This window comes from Heloderma suspectum, chromosome 1, assembly GCF_057233095.1.
Source record: "Heloderma suspectum isolate Gila_16-S chromosome 1, 16-S_ref, whole genome shotgun sequence".
Classification (NCBI taxonomy): domain Eukaryota; kingdom Metazoa; phylum Chordata; class Lepidosauria; order Squamata; family Helodermatidae; genus Heloderma; species Heloderma suspectum.
Genome location: NC_139458.1, coordinates 152,099,395 through 152,116,373, shown reverse-complemented (window position 1 = coordinate 152,116,373; position 16,979 = coordinate 152,099,395). Strand labels below are relative to the sequence as shown.

Genomic DNA, 16,979 nt, shown 5'->3' with positions numbered 1-16,979 from the left:
AAGGTGGTAGTGTCCAGTTAAGGAAGTAACATGGGAACAAAATGTGTAAGGATTGTTTTAAAAGGAAGGGCCAGAAAATATTTAATCCGTTTAATAAATCAGCATGTCTGTACTACACTTTCTTGGAACCAGAGTCTCCACACGGCATTCATTTTTTGTAACAGCATTTAGCAGCAGTTGTAAACTGATTTCCAGATAAAGCAGCTGGACAAAACATTTTGTTCTAAAGGAGTGCCTTTATTGGCAGGCTTCTCCTAAGTGTACATTCTTCCTGTCTCACCTTGACTCCATGCCCTTGTCATTTTTGTTCTGAATTAGCTCCACAAATGAATGGGAAAGCTTGCCATCTCCAAGAGTGCCAAAATTGTTCATCTTGTCCAAACCACATTTCTTTGGGGGTGGAGGGTACAGTTGTGATAGAGGATTAAAACTATGAGTAGTGCTTACATTGTTTCAAATCTTTTTGCTCTCATTTGCCTCTGGTGTGCATTTGTGAACATTGTTTTTTGAGCAATTAAAGTAAAGGCATGTACCCATTCCAGACATCAGTGTATGTTCAGATATGTGCAGAGATGTCTTGCACTTATAGACAGTCCCACCAAACTATCTGCATTTTTGTGATACTTTAACCCAGGTGTGGGCAACTCATAGCCCATGGGCCATATGCAATCCCTGGAGACCTACTGTGCATCCTGCCATAGGTGTCCTCCCCTCGCCTTCCCCCCCCCCAAGCATCACATGCTGCCCTTGGGGTTGTACAGGTTGTCTACACCAGCTTTAACCTCGTCGTAGTCTTCATTCACTTGAATGAAGTACAGGTGTACAGTAGGTAAACTATCTGTATTTTCATATTGTTTCATCCCTTTGGTGCCACACAGTCTTGGTTATCATGAGTGACACACACAGAGTGTTCATGCAGCCTTAAAATTATAAAACCCATGATGCAGTGAGACACTGAAAGAAAACACACTTTGTACAAAACGTCTAGTGCCTTAACTTAAAGGGAGGAAATGTAACATTGAACAAACTGATGCTCATCTGAATCCAGAATTTGAATTAGCAGCCAGATTGCTGCTCAGGAAACAGAACTGTAGTTCATAGTTCCTCCTGGAGATTTTGCACATGCATAGAATCTGCCAAGCAGAAGAAATGACTGCAGCTAAAAGGCATAGGTTAATATTTGGGGGGGGGGGGTGATTTTATTGTACATATTTGAATACAACCTAATGCTTTGGCTTTGAATTTGTAGAGGACAAATTCCAGCATGAACTAATTAGTTGTATAATAGAGATTTTTAAACTTAGTTTAATTTTCTAAGAGAAATCCAGAACAAATACTTTCCATTTGTTACAAAGGGCATGTCTCTGCACAACTGCCATCGTGTCCCAAAATGCAGAATATACCAACCTGTAATAAGACAGTGGCAACAGAAAACTGTGAGGTCCACCTTCTCCTTAATGCTATCTTCAGCAGTACATTGTCCTGCAATATTTATTTCTTCTGGCATGTTTTGTAAGCAGTGAAAAAAGAAGTAGGAAAGGGCATCCTGTGCCCACAGAGCCAGCAACACATTGTGACAGTCACTGCTTTGACATGAAACTGGATTCAGAATTCCCAGTCTCTCAGGCAATCAATAAAATAACATAGTTCTAGAGGCTCACTGTTTACCATGCTGATGGTGCCCATTACTGTCTAGTTAGGTATGGAGGTGTAAGTTTTCTTTAAAGTACAAATGTGTAAATTACACATTTCTTTTTCTCTTCACCCCCACCCCTTTCCAGGTTGTGAGAGCTGCTGAGGAAGCCGCTTCCACTTTGGCTAGCTCCATCCACCCTGAACAGTGCATCAAAGTGCTTTGCCCCATCATTCAAACAGCTGACTACCCAATTAATCTGGCTGCTATTAAAATGCAGACTAAAGTCATCGAGAGGATCTCAAAGGAGTCTCTGCATCAACTCCTCCAAGACATTATCCCTGGGTTGTTGCAGGTATGACTTTGCTGCTTATTGCAACTAGCCATGGATAGCAAGCATTATTTAATATTTCTTTGCACTGACTTCTGTCGAATGGTAAGAGCTATTCAATTGAATGGAATAAAAGAAGCCAATGGAACTTCGTTCAGGTCAGTGTAAATAAAGGGTAATATTTGTTCTTAGGAAAAATGTCAATATGGTGCATCCCTGCTTGGTAGAGAAGTGGAGAAGCCCTCTTGTTCCCACTGCCACCTTATTTACTTACATTCAACAACCTCCAGGTGTGACAGGCTGCAGGACTGCTAACTCCCAACTAATCTTTATCAGAATTTCTGACCAAACGTCTACTTTCCAGGCAGGGATAGGCAGCAGTAAAAGAAGAACCTTTTACTTTCCTTTACTAACTTCTGCTGATATTTCACTGAAGGTTTATCTTGTTTGAAGTTGTGGGGAGATGAAAATAGAGCTGGAAACTCTCAACAGTGTTGGGGTGGGGAGAGGCATTCTAAGTATGCAAAGTTACACAATCTGGAAATTTCAGATTCTGCCAGATAGGTGCAGAACCAAACCAGGGAGGGGCTATAGCCCAGTGATCGTGTTCGTGAATATTATTGAATGACATTTTCTTCCATCCATGTGCAATTCAAGGTGCTCTTTTTTAGGAGGCATAAAGACCTATAGAGTCTAGGTCCTACATAGTTTAGGGAGCACCCATAGGTTTCTTATGACCCTGCCCTTTAAGATCTGCTGGATGGCCCTGCTTAGGGTTCCTGCAATCTGGAAGGTATTTATTACTTTATTGACTGATTACTTTATGAATCACCTCTCCAGTAAAATGCTTGAGGCAGTGTACAGTAAAGTTCATAAACACACAAAAAATGCATACATCACTGGGCTTAAATATAATCATTTGCAGTAATTGTCTTTCACATGCTTCTCACAGGAAAAGTAATTGTTTAAATATATAATCTTGCCTGCTATTATTATGGTGCTTTCTTTTCAGTCAGGTTATTTGAGGTCAGCTTCTTCTCCCATCCCCTCAGGGCAAGCTGGGCCTTGAGATGGCAGTTGAAGTGGGGAGGAGCCATCTCAGAAAAAATGGTTGGGAGCTAGAAGATAGGGAGGCAGCTTTTCCCAGAGCTGTTCTGTCGTATCTCTTCTTCCATTGGGGCAAGCTAGGTCTTCAGTAATAAGAAATAAAAAGTAAAATAAGATAATTCAGGAGTTGAAGCAGGACCTTTTCTGTTGCCCCATTGTTTTGGAATACTGTGCCTAGAGAAACTTACAGGCTTTTTAAAAGATTGGCTGAAATGTTTATTTTAGACAGGACTTCTAAGGATCTCTTGTGATTTGGTGCCAGATGTCAGAATCTGAACAATCCAGGTTGGTCCTATACCCATGGAAAAGAAAACTCCTGCTTCCAGCTTGGTTACAGATGGTTTACCCATGTTAATCATACTTGGGATTGGCAATGCTAAGTTATTAAGGCTTAAAGGCTAAGGTTTCTGGATTTTATGAGTCCAATCAGAATACAGTAGCCAAAGTGAATTGCGTTCTCTTGACCTGTGCCTCAAAGAGCATTATGAAGTTGGCAGCTGCATTTTATTGGTTCTCTTTCCTCTATAAGTTTCTAGGCACAAATCTTATTGTACAAGGTCAGAGCTAGGTTATGCCTTGGAGGCACAGCCCTGTGTTTGGGGCAGACAAGAGCCATGTTATAGCAGGAAACTCTGGCAGAGTTCCAGCTGGCTCACCTAGCATCCCTGCTTGCCCTAAATAGCATGTGATGTCGAAGCAGCTTTGCCACTTAATATTCAGAAGCAGCAGGTCTTCTCCTTTGCCTAGCTCAATCTTGGCTTGAAAGATTCATGTAGCCATGTTCTTCTACACCATGCTGCACGCAAGCAGAACATAGTAGTACCCACGATCTGTAATGAAGAGTGCTGTTTTTAAATGCTGTTCTATCTCTCCTTTTTTTGTCAGTTGAGTCAACTATGTTATGCATACTACAAACAAATATAACTGCAACTACAATATAGTTCCTGATAGCAGAGAATGTTGGGAAAATGAGACTGTGTTCTCACCTCCCATCTATCCGCATATTTTGAAACTGACAGCATCTTGTCAGTGTTGGTCACCCCTGCTGAGTTCCCTAGTTTTCATGAGTGATTTACCATGCCTCAGATTTTGCAAAACAAAGCACTGGTGGCTTTTGGAGTCTGCAGTTCTTTTTCCAGGCTGTGTCTAAAGGGGAAATTATGCAATACATGTAAATGTATGTAATGAAGCCCTAACACGTTTTTGGAATCTAGAACTCCCCAGGCAGGCAATTTTGAGCTGAAAATTGACTATTGGAGAAAGGTTAAGCATGCCCTCCTCCCTGTTACTCCATTCAAATCACAGCCTTCTGAGCCTGCTTTTCATTTTAAAACAACCACCACCGTACCTTGGATCTTGATTACACACATTTGCATGTAACACCTAGTTTAGCCCTGAGCTACTAATTCAATCAGTTGTTCTTATCAGTTTGCCCATAGTGGCTGAGATGAAGCCTTTAGATTGAATGGTTGAGCATCACTTGATGGTTATCTATATTAGGCAAAATCCCAGCATTTTAAAGAAGCCTGAAACTGCCATTTTCACAGGCTGATGTCTGCAGTCCTTTGAATTCAATAAAATTGCACAGGTGCATTGATTGATCTTCCCTGTTTGGAAGGATGGCTGTCTGGATACACATGCTACTTTGCTTGTCTACTCAGTGAGTCGGTTCACATGTCATGCTAAGCCACCCTGAAGAATAAGCCACCATGGGTTGGTTGTTCATTCACCAACCCATTTTATTCCTGACAGACAATCAGGCGCATGGCGGCTTAGCATGACTTCTTTCCCCCTAAGACCTCCAGCCTACTCCCTGCACATGTCCCTGAGTCCTTTGTGTGGCAACCCCTCTCATATCCTCGTCCCTATGGCTGGAAACTTTTCCAGCCCCCGTCTCTGCTCTGATCGCTACCCCTTTTGGGAGCATTTACTTTGTTCTCCAACTTACTAATTTTTTTTTTTTTTTAGTGCTTCAGAAGTACACAAATGGGTTCGTATTTCCCCCCCACCCCTAGTCTTTCTCAAGTGCTCAAGACCACAGATTCACTTGTCAACTATGTGTATTCTCACTGTGTCAATTTCCTTGTATGTTACAGCTGTCAAGGGAAACACCTAAGTGCAGTAGTTAATGAACTAGGATTTTGACAAGGTGGGACTGCACAGAAGCTAAACTGCACATACTTGCAAAGGACCAAGGGAAAAATAATACTAAGAGAAAGTACAAACCCATTTGTGTGATTCAGAAGCACCAAGCAAGAAAAGAAAAAAGGCGAGAGAAGTAGATAACTCCCATTTAGCAGCGTAATCCTGTCGTTACTATGCCTTGAACCAACACTTCTCAGTATCCTCCCCTCTTTCGACACTTTCCCAAGTCCCAGTGAAGTCCATAAATGGGAGTTATTGGCTCCCCACACCTTTAAGCGGCTCCTTTTCGGAGCAGTTACTGCTGAAGTGACTTTGCGCAAATCTTCCTGACAGTTTAAAAAAAAAAAAACCTGTAGAAGGGAGTTGCATAGGATGGAGCGAATGGGGCCCCATTTGGGCAGATGGGTGTAATTATTGCTAGCGCAGGTGCCCCATATGCTCTGTCCCATTCAGCTACCTTCTACGGATTTTTTAAAAACCTGTTGGGGAGATTTGCACGAATTTAAGGGCTGGGCAGAAATGGAGGGGAAATTTATGCAAATTTAAAGGTTGGGCATGAAATGGAGGGGAAATTTGTGTACATGCAGTAACTGCTCCAAAAAGGAGCTAAGAAAGGGGGTAGGGGGCCAATAACTCGCATTTGTGGACTTCATCAAGACTCGGGGAAGTGTCAAAAGGGGGGAGGACACTAACAAGTGTCAGTTCAAGGTGTAGTAGCGAAAAGATTACATTGCCAAATGGGAGATCTCCCCCCCGCCCCCAATCTTCAGAGAAATTACTTCTTTCAACTTTTCTTTTTCTTTTTTGGTGCTTCTGAATTGCATCAATGGGTTCATACTTCCTCTTAGTATTATATTCCCCCCAGTCTTTCACAAGTGAATGCAGATTAGCCTCTGTGCAGTCTCACCTTGACAATTTCCTAGTACATTACATTACTCCAATTCAGCAGCTGTAATACACAAGGAAATTGACAAGGTGAGAGTACACATAGCAGATAGGCTAATCTGCAGTCTTGTGAACTTGCAAAAGTCTGGGGGTGGGGAGCAGAAAGACTATCCCATTTGTGTACTTCTGAAGCACTGAAAAATAAAGGTGGCAAACGAACTAAGTGCTCTGAAAAGGGGTAGCAGTCGGAGTGGGGAGGAGGAAGGCTGGAGGCAGCAGTGGCGAGATCGTGAGGAGAGGCATAGACATTTTTGCCACTCTTGCCAAGTGGCTCTGTAGCTGCCTGGGTCAAGCTACAGTGCCAGGTTCAGCCGTGACAACAAGCCACCCTGACAATAAGTCACCCTCAACTACTCTTCTACAAGTTCTCAGAGTAGTTGTGCGTGGTTAACAAACCACGCTGAATTGTCTGCTCCGGGTTTGCACATCATGGTAAGCCATGCTGAAACTATCAAGGCTCACAACCCGCTGTGGCTTATTGTGTTGTGCATACCCAGTCAGTATTTTGGGAAGAGTAGATTGGTTTAGGGATGCATGAGAATGTTGTTTCTGTTTGTAAATCATGCGAACATATCCTGTTCAAAAACCCAACCCTGAAATGTTTGCAAATTCCTGAATTTGTGTTCACATTCAAATGTGCATTTTTCAAAAAGTATGCATTTTCATGCTTGAGTGAATGGGAGAAATTTTTTTCAACAACTTTTGAAAGATATGCACTGAAATCCACACTTTTCCTGTACAAACAAGACGAAAAGCAGGTTGAAAATGCTAGCAAGCCAAAACAAGCATCAAAGTGATTTTTGGAGAATTTAAGTGACCTCAAAATTGCTGGTTCTCTCATCCCTACATTGGTTAGGTCAAGTGCAGCACCCATTTGCAGTTCTTCTCTTGGTCTGTTGTACTTCTTGCTCTCAGAAAGGAACAACATCACTTTGGTATTGCTCAATATGAGGAATATATATGCCTCCACCAGAGATGCTAAGCCATATGGGTGTCACTTCTAGTGAGATGTGACAATCATGCTTTGTGGCTATATAATGCCTCATTATTGCATGTAACCCATATTTGGTTCTGAGGACAAAACCTCAACACATCAGAACATGAAGAGTAGCAGCAAAAGGCAATTTCTATGGAACGAAGCAAACAGAGAACTGATGAAGGAGCATTCCATCTGCATGTTTCAACTCCGAGGAGAAAAAGAGGGGCATCAAAGTTTCGAAAGATTCTTTTTTGCAAGTCCTGTATTAGAAGGTGAGGTTAAACCAGGACCTGGGAGAGGCATTGGATTGTGTCACAACTTTTAAAATGTGACTCAAGTCTTTTCTCCCCGGTTGTTCAAAAATTCAGTTTTGTCATAGTTCATGGAACTGTAAAAAAAACACCTATAAATAAAAAACAGCGTGAGGAAGAGATGGGATTGTATAAATCAAGCAAACTATTATCTTGTCAAAATGTAGTATGATGAAATTTATAGTTAACTTGGTCCCCTTTTTAGCAAGGTATGACCTGCACTTGTGCCTAGTTATAAAGCCAACCCAACTCTCTAGCTGCAATACTGCATTAACAGACTGAGAGAGCATATTAAAAGACTGAGATTAATCGTACAGTTGGAGGCTACAGATGGCCACTTCCCTACATTGCCAGGCAGTAGGATTTTAAGATGACCATATAGGTCATCTGAATCTATCCCAAGTCAGGCCAGAAAGTGAGAGAGTTCAAAGATGGCAGCCTGGGAATAGTCTGGAATTTGACCCTAAATGGATATCTGCTCTAGAAATGCAAATGTATAAAGCATACACATTTTATAGTTCTGTCTCATTTTTGAAGAGAAAATTTGTCCTAGCCTTGCTTCATAAATACTGCTCCCCTGCTGGGTCCAGCCTAGAGGTCAGCAACAGTAGAAATGTTGGCAATATGGGCTGAAGATATTTGTAGCATCCACCCAGCAGAGGGCACTCTGAGCCCAGGGCACAAGCAAATTACCACTGCCAGGTTTCTTTTTCTATTACGGCCTTTCCAGTGTTTTCAATACAGTCATTGCACAGCTGTTGCTCAGTTGCTGTGTGTGATCAATACATCTTTCCGCAAAGTTTTGCTTCTGTCAAAAGGATATCTCTTTTCTCCAGCATTTAAACCACCTAAGGGAGCAAAACAAGCATAAACAAAAACCCAAAACAGCCCAACAAGATGTTCAGTGGTGACAGAATGAGAGGGTTTTTTTGAGGGGTAGGGGCGGTGAGAGACAGAAATCCAGGTGGGAGGAATTGAATTGCGTATCCTGGGAGAGGGCATGGCTGACTGGCTGGCATACTGAACAGGAGCACCATATTGCAACATTTTGTTGCATGTCGCACATTTAACTCCTATTTTTTTCATTTCTGTAGCACATCTTATCTTACAATTAGTAATAGTTGTGATGGTCAGAGTTTGTTCTTGATGGTGGGTGTTATTAAGTTGAAGTATTCTGTGTTCAAATAAAATTATGAAATGCAAATATAGGAACTCCTTTTCTGTCCCAGGGAAGTTATGACTTGGCCTTCAGGGTATTCACTACCTAAAATATTGAAGTTGAATGACCTGCTTCTCTACTAGAAACTAGCAGACCATTTCCCATCTCTAAGTTATGAACACACAGCATGACCCAAAACTTTGCAACAGTCAGTTGCACATATGGAGATTCTTGTGCGCAGAGGCTACCAGTTTGCTCCTATTATGTCCCATGGGCAACACTCAGCACGACTGGCAGTTTGCTGTCTATGGGAAGCGTGTAGTCTGTAAAGCTTTATCTCACTTTCTCTATCCCTCCTAGGAACTTCTGGGAATGCCAGCTTTCAAGGGAGGGGAAGAGATTAGAGGGGGAAAGCCCCCTTCCAGGTTGCAGAGATAAGTTTCGTTATGCAGTAGTTACTATAATTAGAAATAACAGAAGTATCCCCACATATCATCCAGAGTCTTCCTTTGTTGAACACAAGATAGATCATTTGTATAGTTGATTGGATTTTAAAAGAAGCAGATAGAATCTTATGCTTTGATATCAACTAACATTTCATTTATTGGGGCAGCTGTTCTTCAATCTTAAAAAAAATGCTTGTCATCCATTTGTATGCTATATGCAAGGGAACTGATTATTTAAGGCAAAATTTCAAAGATCTCCCTGTGTTGCTACTACTGCAGATAATCTAGGAAGCAAGGTTCCTGGAAAAAGACAGGGAGCCATTGTCCACGTCCAGGATGAGAGGAATTATATGCAGCAAGTTTATAGATATCATCTGAACATCCTAATTTTTGCCAACACCAAACTAGGCTTCTTCAATATGTGTCTAACATTCCTTTGGGTTAGACTGAAGTTCTAGTTCATAAATGCTTATTGTAACAAAATATTTCAGTTTCACCTTGAATTTAATATATTGCTTTTTCCTGTAGGTAATAATGCCTATATAGTCTAAGATAACATTTTTGTAGACATTTAGGAGGCAAGTACCTGTCCCACTCACCCCTTAAGTTTCTAACACTGGAAGAAAAGAGGTCTTGTGAAGAAACCTTTGGTTCTCATGACTCTTTCTGTTTTACATCTAGGGTTATGACAACACAGAAAGCAGTGTTCGCAAAGCCAGTGTATTTTGCCTCGTGGCAATCTATTCAGTTATTGGTGAAGAACTGAAGCCTCACCTTGCACAGCTCACTGGGAGCAAGGTATGTGTGCATCCCCTTGGGTAGCCTGCTTTTGGAATCTCAGCATGCATACATGGTTCATGTAACTTTCAACACAATCATTAGGTGATCTTTAGAGCTGTAGCTCCCAACCAGAACACCCCACCCACATAGGTAGCTGATTATTGAAGTACACATGACCTTCCAAGATTGTATCTCAGCTACTTGTTGACTCTAGATGATTGTAAGATTTATGAATGGGGAACATAGGCCCTACACATTCACTGTTGAGTAAGCCTGGAGAAAGACCCCCAGCTGCATTGCTTCTATGACTTCCGCTCTACAGCACCTTTGGGGAGGGGTAAATAAGTATAGGTAAGATACACACAAAATGGCACAGCACCAGAATTATTTTGGAACCATTGCCATAAATATTCAAAAACTTCAGGAGAGGAGATATTATGAGTGCATCAGAACTGTTTAATTCAAGCTATTTTTGCATTATTTTAAAGACATCAACAGTTTTCTTTCTGCAAAAGTGTTTAAAAGCAAGTGTCTGTGTTCATTTTGCATCCAGTGAAGCCAATACCTTGAACCTTAGGAAGAAAAGATGAGTTATGAAACATTGTTCAGAATAGGGCTAGCTAATTTTTTTTATATTAACTTATTTTGACAGAAATTAACTTATTTTGGGGTCCATTCTGAAAATCAGACATTGATTTCCAGTGACATCAGGGACATGACAAGGCCTGAATTTATTTGTTTGTTTATTTTTATTTAAAACATTTGTTTTATTTAAAACAGATTAAAACCTATATCATTAAGATCTCAGGGCAGCATGCAGACACGATCAATTTTAAAAGTATAAAATGATGAATAATATAAACAGCTAAAAGCATATTAAACCATTAAACAAGCTAATATCAATTAGAAAACCTAAAACAATAAAACAGTTAAAAGTGTGCAACTTTAGGGAATTCAGTTAGTGAAAATCCATGTTGTCACTTGGCACTGAAACTAAATCAACATCTGCACCAATCAGGCTTCCAAGAGGAGGGCATTCCATAACTGGGGTGCCACAGCAGAGAAGGCCCTCTCCCATGTCCCACCATAGTGTATGTCTCACGCTGGTGGGACGCAGAGGAGGGCCTCTCCAGCAAATCTCAATCCTCAGGCAGGCATATATAGGGAGAGTTGCTCCCTCAAATATTGAGGTCCCAAGCTGCTTAGGGCTTTAAATGTCATTACCAGCACCTTGAATTCCATCCGGAAGCATATTGGCAGCCAGTGCAATTCCTTTAAAACTGGTGTTATAGGAACTTTATGAGATGTTCCGGTCAACAGTCTAGCTGTCGCATTTTGTACGAGCTGCAGCTTCCAAGTTGTCTTCAAGGGCAGCCCCACATAAAGTGCATTGCAGTAGTCTAATGGAGAAGTTACCAGTGCATGCACTATTGTGGCTAGGTTATCCCTTCACCTTGCCTCCTTCAGCTTGTTCTGAGTCCACGAGCCCAGCCCACATTCACTTCCCACCAAGCATACCTGGCAATGTAGTGATAGCAAGAGGGAGGTCTCATACGAGGCCTCACTGCCAGGCCTGTATTCCTCTGTGGTGTCTGAAATGCTGAATTGGCTGTATCTGCAGGGCCATGGATCTGGGAAAATGGTAGTTTTCCAGGGTGGTTGAATAGTTAGTATGGACGTTAGGCACCCAGAAAACTACATGACCCAGAGATCCCAGACAGAAGCAAGGCCTCCCTGTTTCCACAGCTACCACTAGGTAGGTTTGGGTGAAGGGGGCTGGCTGCAGCGGCAGGATGTGATGGTGCCCAGGTGGACTCATTATGAAGCTGGAGTTTGGGTTTGATTCATAATGAATTTGTGGAGGGGCAAACCCAAGTTTATATTATGAGCTCCCTAGTTTTGAACCTTCTCATGCTCACTAAGGATGTGTTCCTGTGAGCCTGACCCTATAAGGGTGTTACTTCAAAGATATTGCCTTGGACATCAGTTCTAATGAAGCAGATGTTGTGGAGGGTAGATGTGTTGGTATCCGAGAGTGCAACTGGTGCAAAGCATATGGGAAAGGTACAGCCATATGACTCACACATGCCTTATTATGAGAATTGCCACAATCAAAAAGCAAGTAACAGATATATCTGGATCATTCTGCAAACTTTTGATTCCTGTGCTTATTCATTAATGTGTAGAGGAGGCTACCCTTATTGGGATGGGGGGTATGTTTAGGATTAAAAATTTTAGAATTAACATATAACAGAATATGTTCACAATGCTAATTGACTATGGAATGATATCCTCCAAAGTAATGCAGTTGATATCTCAGTGCTCACATGAACAACAGTAGTAGGAAATCCACAATAGCGGCTCACTGATCCATAGTTCGGTCACATGTGCCCAGGTTCCCACTGGTATTTCCTACAGAGAGCTACTAAATGACCTGCTCTGAAACGAAGAAAATAAATGAAGAGCCTGGATGTTACTGCTTTGTTTCCCCTTTCAGATGAAGCTCCTGAACTTGTACATAAAGAGGGCCCAGACCACCAACAGCAACAGCAGCTCATCTTCAGATGTTTCCACACACAGTTAATGGAGATCTTTGGACATACCTGTAGACATAGAAGCAATCAGCTGTGCCTCTCAGAGACCCTGCCCTCATCAGCACGTTCCATCCGCTGACAGAGGCCATGCAGATATTTATTGCAATCAGTATTTTTAGTCCTTTTAAAGCTTTTTATTGTAGGATATTCTTGGTATTGAATGTAAAGGAAGCAAGGCCTGGGTTGCAGTCTTCCTCCGAAAAAGGGCAGTAGAAAAACCATAGTTAAACACATTGCAATTACCCACTATCATTTCTAAAACCTGAAAAGTTTCCTGAGCTACTTAACACATCAATGTTTTAATCAAAGGGATTCTGTCGTATTGCTAATGAGTTTGGGTTTATATTAGACTACGTTTCTATTAGTGAAACTTATAACTAATTCCTCCAGTTTCCCCGATTTCTCAAACACTGTTTTAGAGCTGAGCTTAAAATTCGGAATGCTCTAATTTTTTCAGGAGAAACCTGTATAGACCACGAGATCAGGCTCTTTAACTATGTTTTAATTTAATAATACCCTGGAAACCTTCAGCAATTTGAAGTAGTGCTGTTTTTATAGGGCAGGCAATTAGTTTAGTACAGCTAATTTAAGACCTGCCTTTGTATAGACCATTCAGTTAACTGTTTCTCCTCGGAATGTGTACTTCATCAATATTTTTGCAAATTGGACATTTTTTTTTGCAAAATGCAATATTTTCTGTCCTTACTCTAGAGGAGGTTCTCCCTACATGGCACATATTATTCCTACTCTGCTTTTTGTTTTTGTTCTTTTGCAGAACTTTGTTCTGTTACAGTATCTGCAAGGAATCGAATTCCTTCTGTAACAGCTTTATCTAGTATTATGAACTCTGTTAGTATGCACTGAGAGTGAATGCACTGTAATGTCTTTAAACTGGTCAAGCATCTGTCACTATCAGAGGAACTGACAGCCCATCTCCTAAGAAATAAATGTGAAATTCTCTGTTACTGCTGCTTCAACCCTCAGTAAGAAACATGTACTTTCCAAAACTTGATTGGCTTTCTAGGAGCTGCAACTCAGATAACCAGGCCTTCCTTTCTTAATAAAATACTGCTTTTGTTTGTCAGCAGATGCTCCTTAGTGTGACACTCATTTTGTTAACACCCATACTTGTCAAGAGTTCCCCATCCTTTGAGTACTCCAGGAGTATGTCACCCCCTCCCAGCCACCATGCAATCTGGATTATTTATAATCTTGTTTTGTGTCGAATGTACATAGTGAATCATTTCCCTTCTTTCTTAGTATTTCATCTATGACCCTGTTTCTTTAAGTAGTACTCAAAGGGCTAGCTCAATCTGCACCAAATTGGTTTTTTTTTTTAAAGCTGTACAATTGGGGTTGTGGGGTGTGTTTAATTATTTCAGGCACATGGTCTCTTTGGCTACCAGTCCATACATGCTGGTGGAGATAAATCTGCATGTTGTTGGCACTTAGCTGCCAGATTGGGGAGGGCTCCATCTTTTCCCAGCACTGTCCAAATGTCTGCAGCTGCCTTTTTCCTTGCTGCCTCCTTACGCAGGGCTTTAACTTTTCAGACCTTTTGAAAGAGAGAGGTTTCTTTTCTTTGTATTCTTCTTCATCTTCTCATGCCCCCTCCCCTTCCCTTCCCAGGCCTTTATATCTGAGAAATCCACACAGGAACAACCCTGCCTGCTATTGGGTTGCCTTAAATGGTGATGTCCATACTGTCAATGGGGCACCAGTGTTCCCAGGGCATGAGCAAACAAACCATTGCAATCCCTTTCACCGTCTGAAGTACTGTAGGTCTCTTACGTAGTGCTGAATTAACTGAGGCATGTGGCTTTCTTTTAAAAGGTACACTATGTGTGCTTGCCTGGATTACAACACAAAACTTTTCTATCGCTTCCTACTAGCTTCTCAATAATCTGTATAAGTAATGTAACTTGCAACATTGTCATATAAATCTTCTTTCTACTACCCTCCCAGCCCCTTTATTTATCAAGTGTAATAGTTCATATTAAAGGACAATGGAAAAATGTTTGTAGAATGCAGCAGGACTTTGCTAACAATAATAATGTTTTAAATGGGAAGGACAGGCTTACAAAGCCTCTCAAACCAGTCAGCCATCAGAAACAAGTTTGTTGGCACAGTGTTCATGCGCATGTATTTAATTTCTATTTTTGGGTTGGTTATTTTATTTTTTTGCGCTTTTGTCATGTTACATCCATATCTGTATTTATATATCTTATTTGTTTCACTTTTGAGTGTATCATGGCAAATGTACAGATGTTTTTATGTTAACATTTACATAATAGAATTTGCTAAAAATAATAAAAACCTTTTGAGTTTGCTCTAGAATAAATGAAAGTTAAATTTAAGTCCTTATGGGATCTTCTTTGCACTGCAGCTTGGTTATAAACAGAGACCTCCAAGATCATCTGGGTTAAATGTCTGCACTGAAGCATGATTTCTTAAATTTGCACACATATAACTCTGACCAGGAATAGTGCCATTACAGTAACACTGTATCCCTCTGCAGACATTCAAAGTGTATGCATGGAGAGCAGGACCATGATTGTGGCACTAACTCTGCCCTCTTAGTGCACACAAACACGAATTGGAGGGCATGGCTATATAATGGTTTACATGCGTAGATCCCCCCAAAGATGTCATCCATATGTCAGGAAAATGGGATATAAAGGTCACAGGGTTGGTGCATATGTATGCAAACATGACCTCCAAAACATAAGAGGTTAGGTGCGCCACAGGCATGCCATCAAAGTCACAATCCCCACCCCTGCTGCTTTGCATACACTTTCAATGTCTGCACAGCGCTCTTGCTTTGTAAGTTTCAAAGGGTTTTACTATTTGAGGAAGAATCATAAATGTGTGCTAGATCTTTGACACAGACACAAGTACAAGACTGGATCACTGTCCCAAATATCTTGAAATCACCGACTCACTAAATCGAGAAGAGTTCTTCAGTGTACTCAGATTCATTGGGCTTAAACATGTTCCTAAAATAAAGCTTAAATTGTTTCCTACTTCTTTCAATTAATCTTGAAACTAAATATTCAGAGCCATGCCCTCCTCTCTTTCCAGTAATACCTTGCAAATACTTTTTATTTCTTTATTAGTATTAGCACTTGCCCTAATTGGATTCAACTTTATCACTGACAGGACAATTAAAGTTACATATGATGGTTGAAAGCAAAGACTTGTGCTCACAGACAAATTCCAGAAGTATACCCATGTTAGCCTTTAAGGGTGCAACCCTATGCATATTTAGAAAGAAAAAAAAAGCCCTACAATTCCCAGCATGCCCCATTGCGGGGTGGAGGGATGCTGGGAGTTGGAGGACTTTTTTCTGTCTAAACGTTCATAGGATTGTGCCCTAAGTAGTGATGTTGAACCTCTTTTAGCCTGAGGGCCAAATTCCATTTTGGGGAAGCTCTCTGGGGCTGCATTCTAGTGATGAGCATGGGTAAAGGCAAAAGGGGCAGGGCCAAAATGCCAGCATATTTGAGTTTAAAGCTCATACTGCTGGTAACTAAGCCTTAGGAGAGGAATGTCAAGCTTTTAGAATCGGGGAAAAAACTGCACAAAAGCTGGAAAGTCACCAAATGATCAGTAGTCGGGGAAAAGGGTTGGGGCCAGGAGAAGGGAGCATGGCCATCTGGGAAAGCCCAGGACAGCCAGATTTGGCCTCTGGGCCTGAGATTTTGCACACCTGCTTTAAGTTGTCACAGGACTCTGCATATTTTGTGGCCACAGTCTAACAAATTTATTGTGGCACAAGCTTTTGCTGGCTACAGCCCGCTTCACCAGATATAAAGTGACTTGTAAAGCTGGTAGGTATATATGTAAGTATAAATGGATAGATGAAGAAGAAAGAACAGTTGGAGCCAAGGTATGCAACAATTCTAATCTTTCTGTACTTCACAGAATTGGAACATAACTAATGCTAACTTGTTCTTGGCATCTTTTTCTTTGCCACTTTCTCCAAGTATTAAAAAAGAATTTATTTTTTAGAATCTCTACCTGGGTATATGTAACTTACTGGTCTCAGTCCAGAAAATTTTCTGTCACAATAAATTCGTTAGAATTTCTTTTTTCTGTAAAGGCCTCTTGGCCTTAGTATCTTCTGCCATGCAAGTTGGTACTTTTTTTTAATCCTCTGCAGCTCAAATCTCTGTATGCATCTCTAGTTAACCAATCTAGAAAAACAGGTTGGAAGACTCATAGAATAACCAGTCAGGTGACACCTCTGATCACAAATTATAAATCAGATACATAGAATTTTCCACTTTGCAAACATTTTCAAGATATCACTGAAGTTTAAATACAATAATGATAGCTGCCCAGGCCTCCTTTGCAAAGGGAGTGAATGCTTTTTCAGTCTTTGTAATACTTGGTTCTCGCAATCAAGGCATATAGGTTGGGAACCAATGCCTTAAGAAACAGGCAAACTACCAAAAGAAGCCTTGAGAAGCACTTGTAGTCTATCCTACCAAAAGTCCACCAGGAATTTAGTTTTCTCGTTGATTCTAAAGTATGGGGCTGGGGTTGA

At 41.0% G+C, this 16,979-nt stretch overlaps 1 protein-coding gene across 3 annotated transcripts in view; it reads left to right on the top strand.

Annotated features, from left to right (window-relative positions):
- CLASP1 (cytoplasmic linker associated protein 1) overlaps window positions 1-16,500 on the top strand; it is a 269,767-nt gene extending 253,267 nt beyond the window's left edge. For all 3 annotated transcript variants that reach the window (XM_084807323.1, XM_084807315.1, XM_084807309.1), the window contains 3 exons: window positions 1,782-1,988; window positions 9,738-9,854; window positions 12,334-16,500. In XM_084807323.1, the coding sequence (XP_084663449.1) occupies window positions 1,782-1,988; window positions 9,738-9,854; window positions 12,334-12,420 (411 nt within the window). In that variant the 3' untranslated portion in view covers window positions 12,421-16,500. The remainder of the gene's footprint in view (window positions 1-1,781; window positions 1,989-9,737; window positions 9,855-12,333) is intronic.
- The last annotated feature ends 479 nt before the right edge of the window (window positions 16,501-16,979 follow it).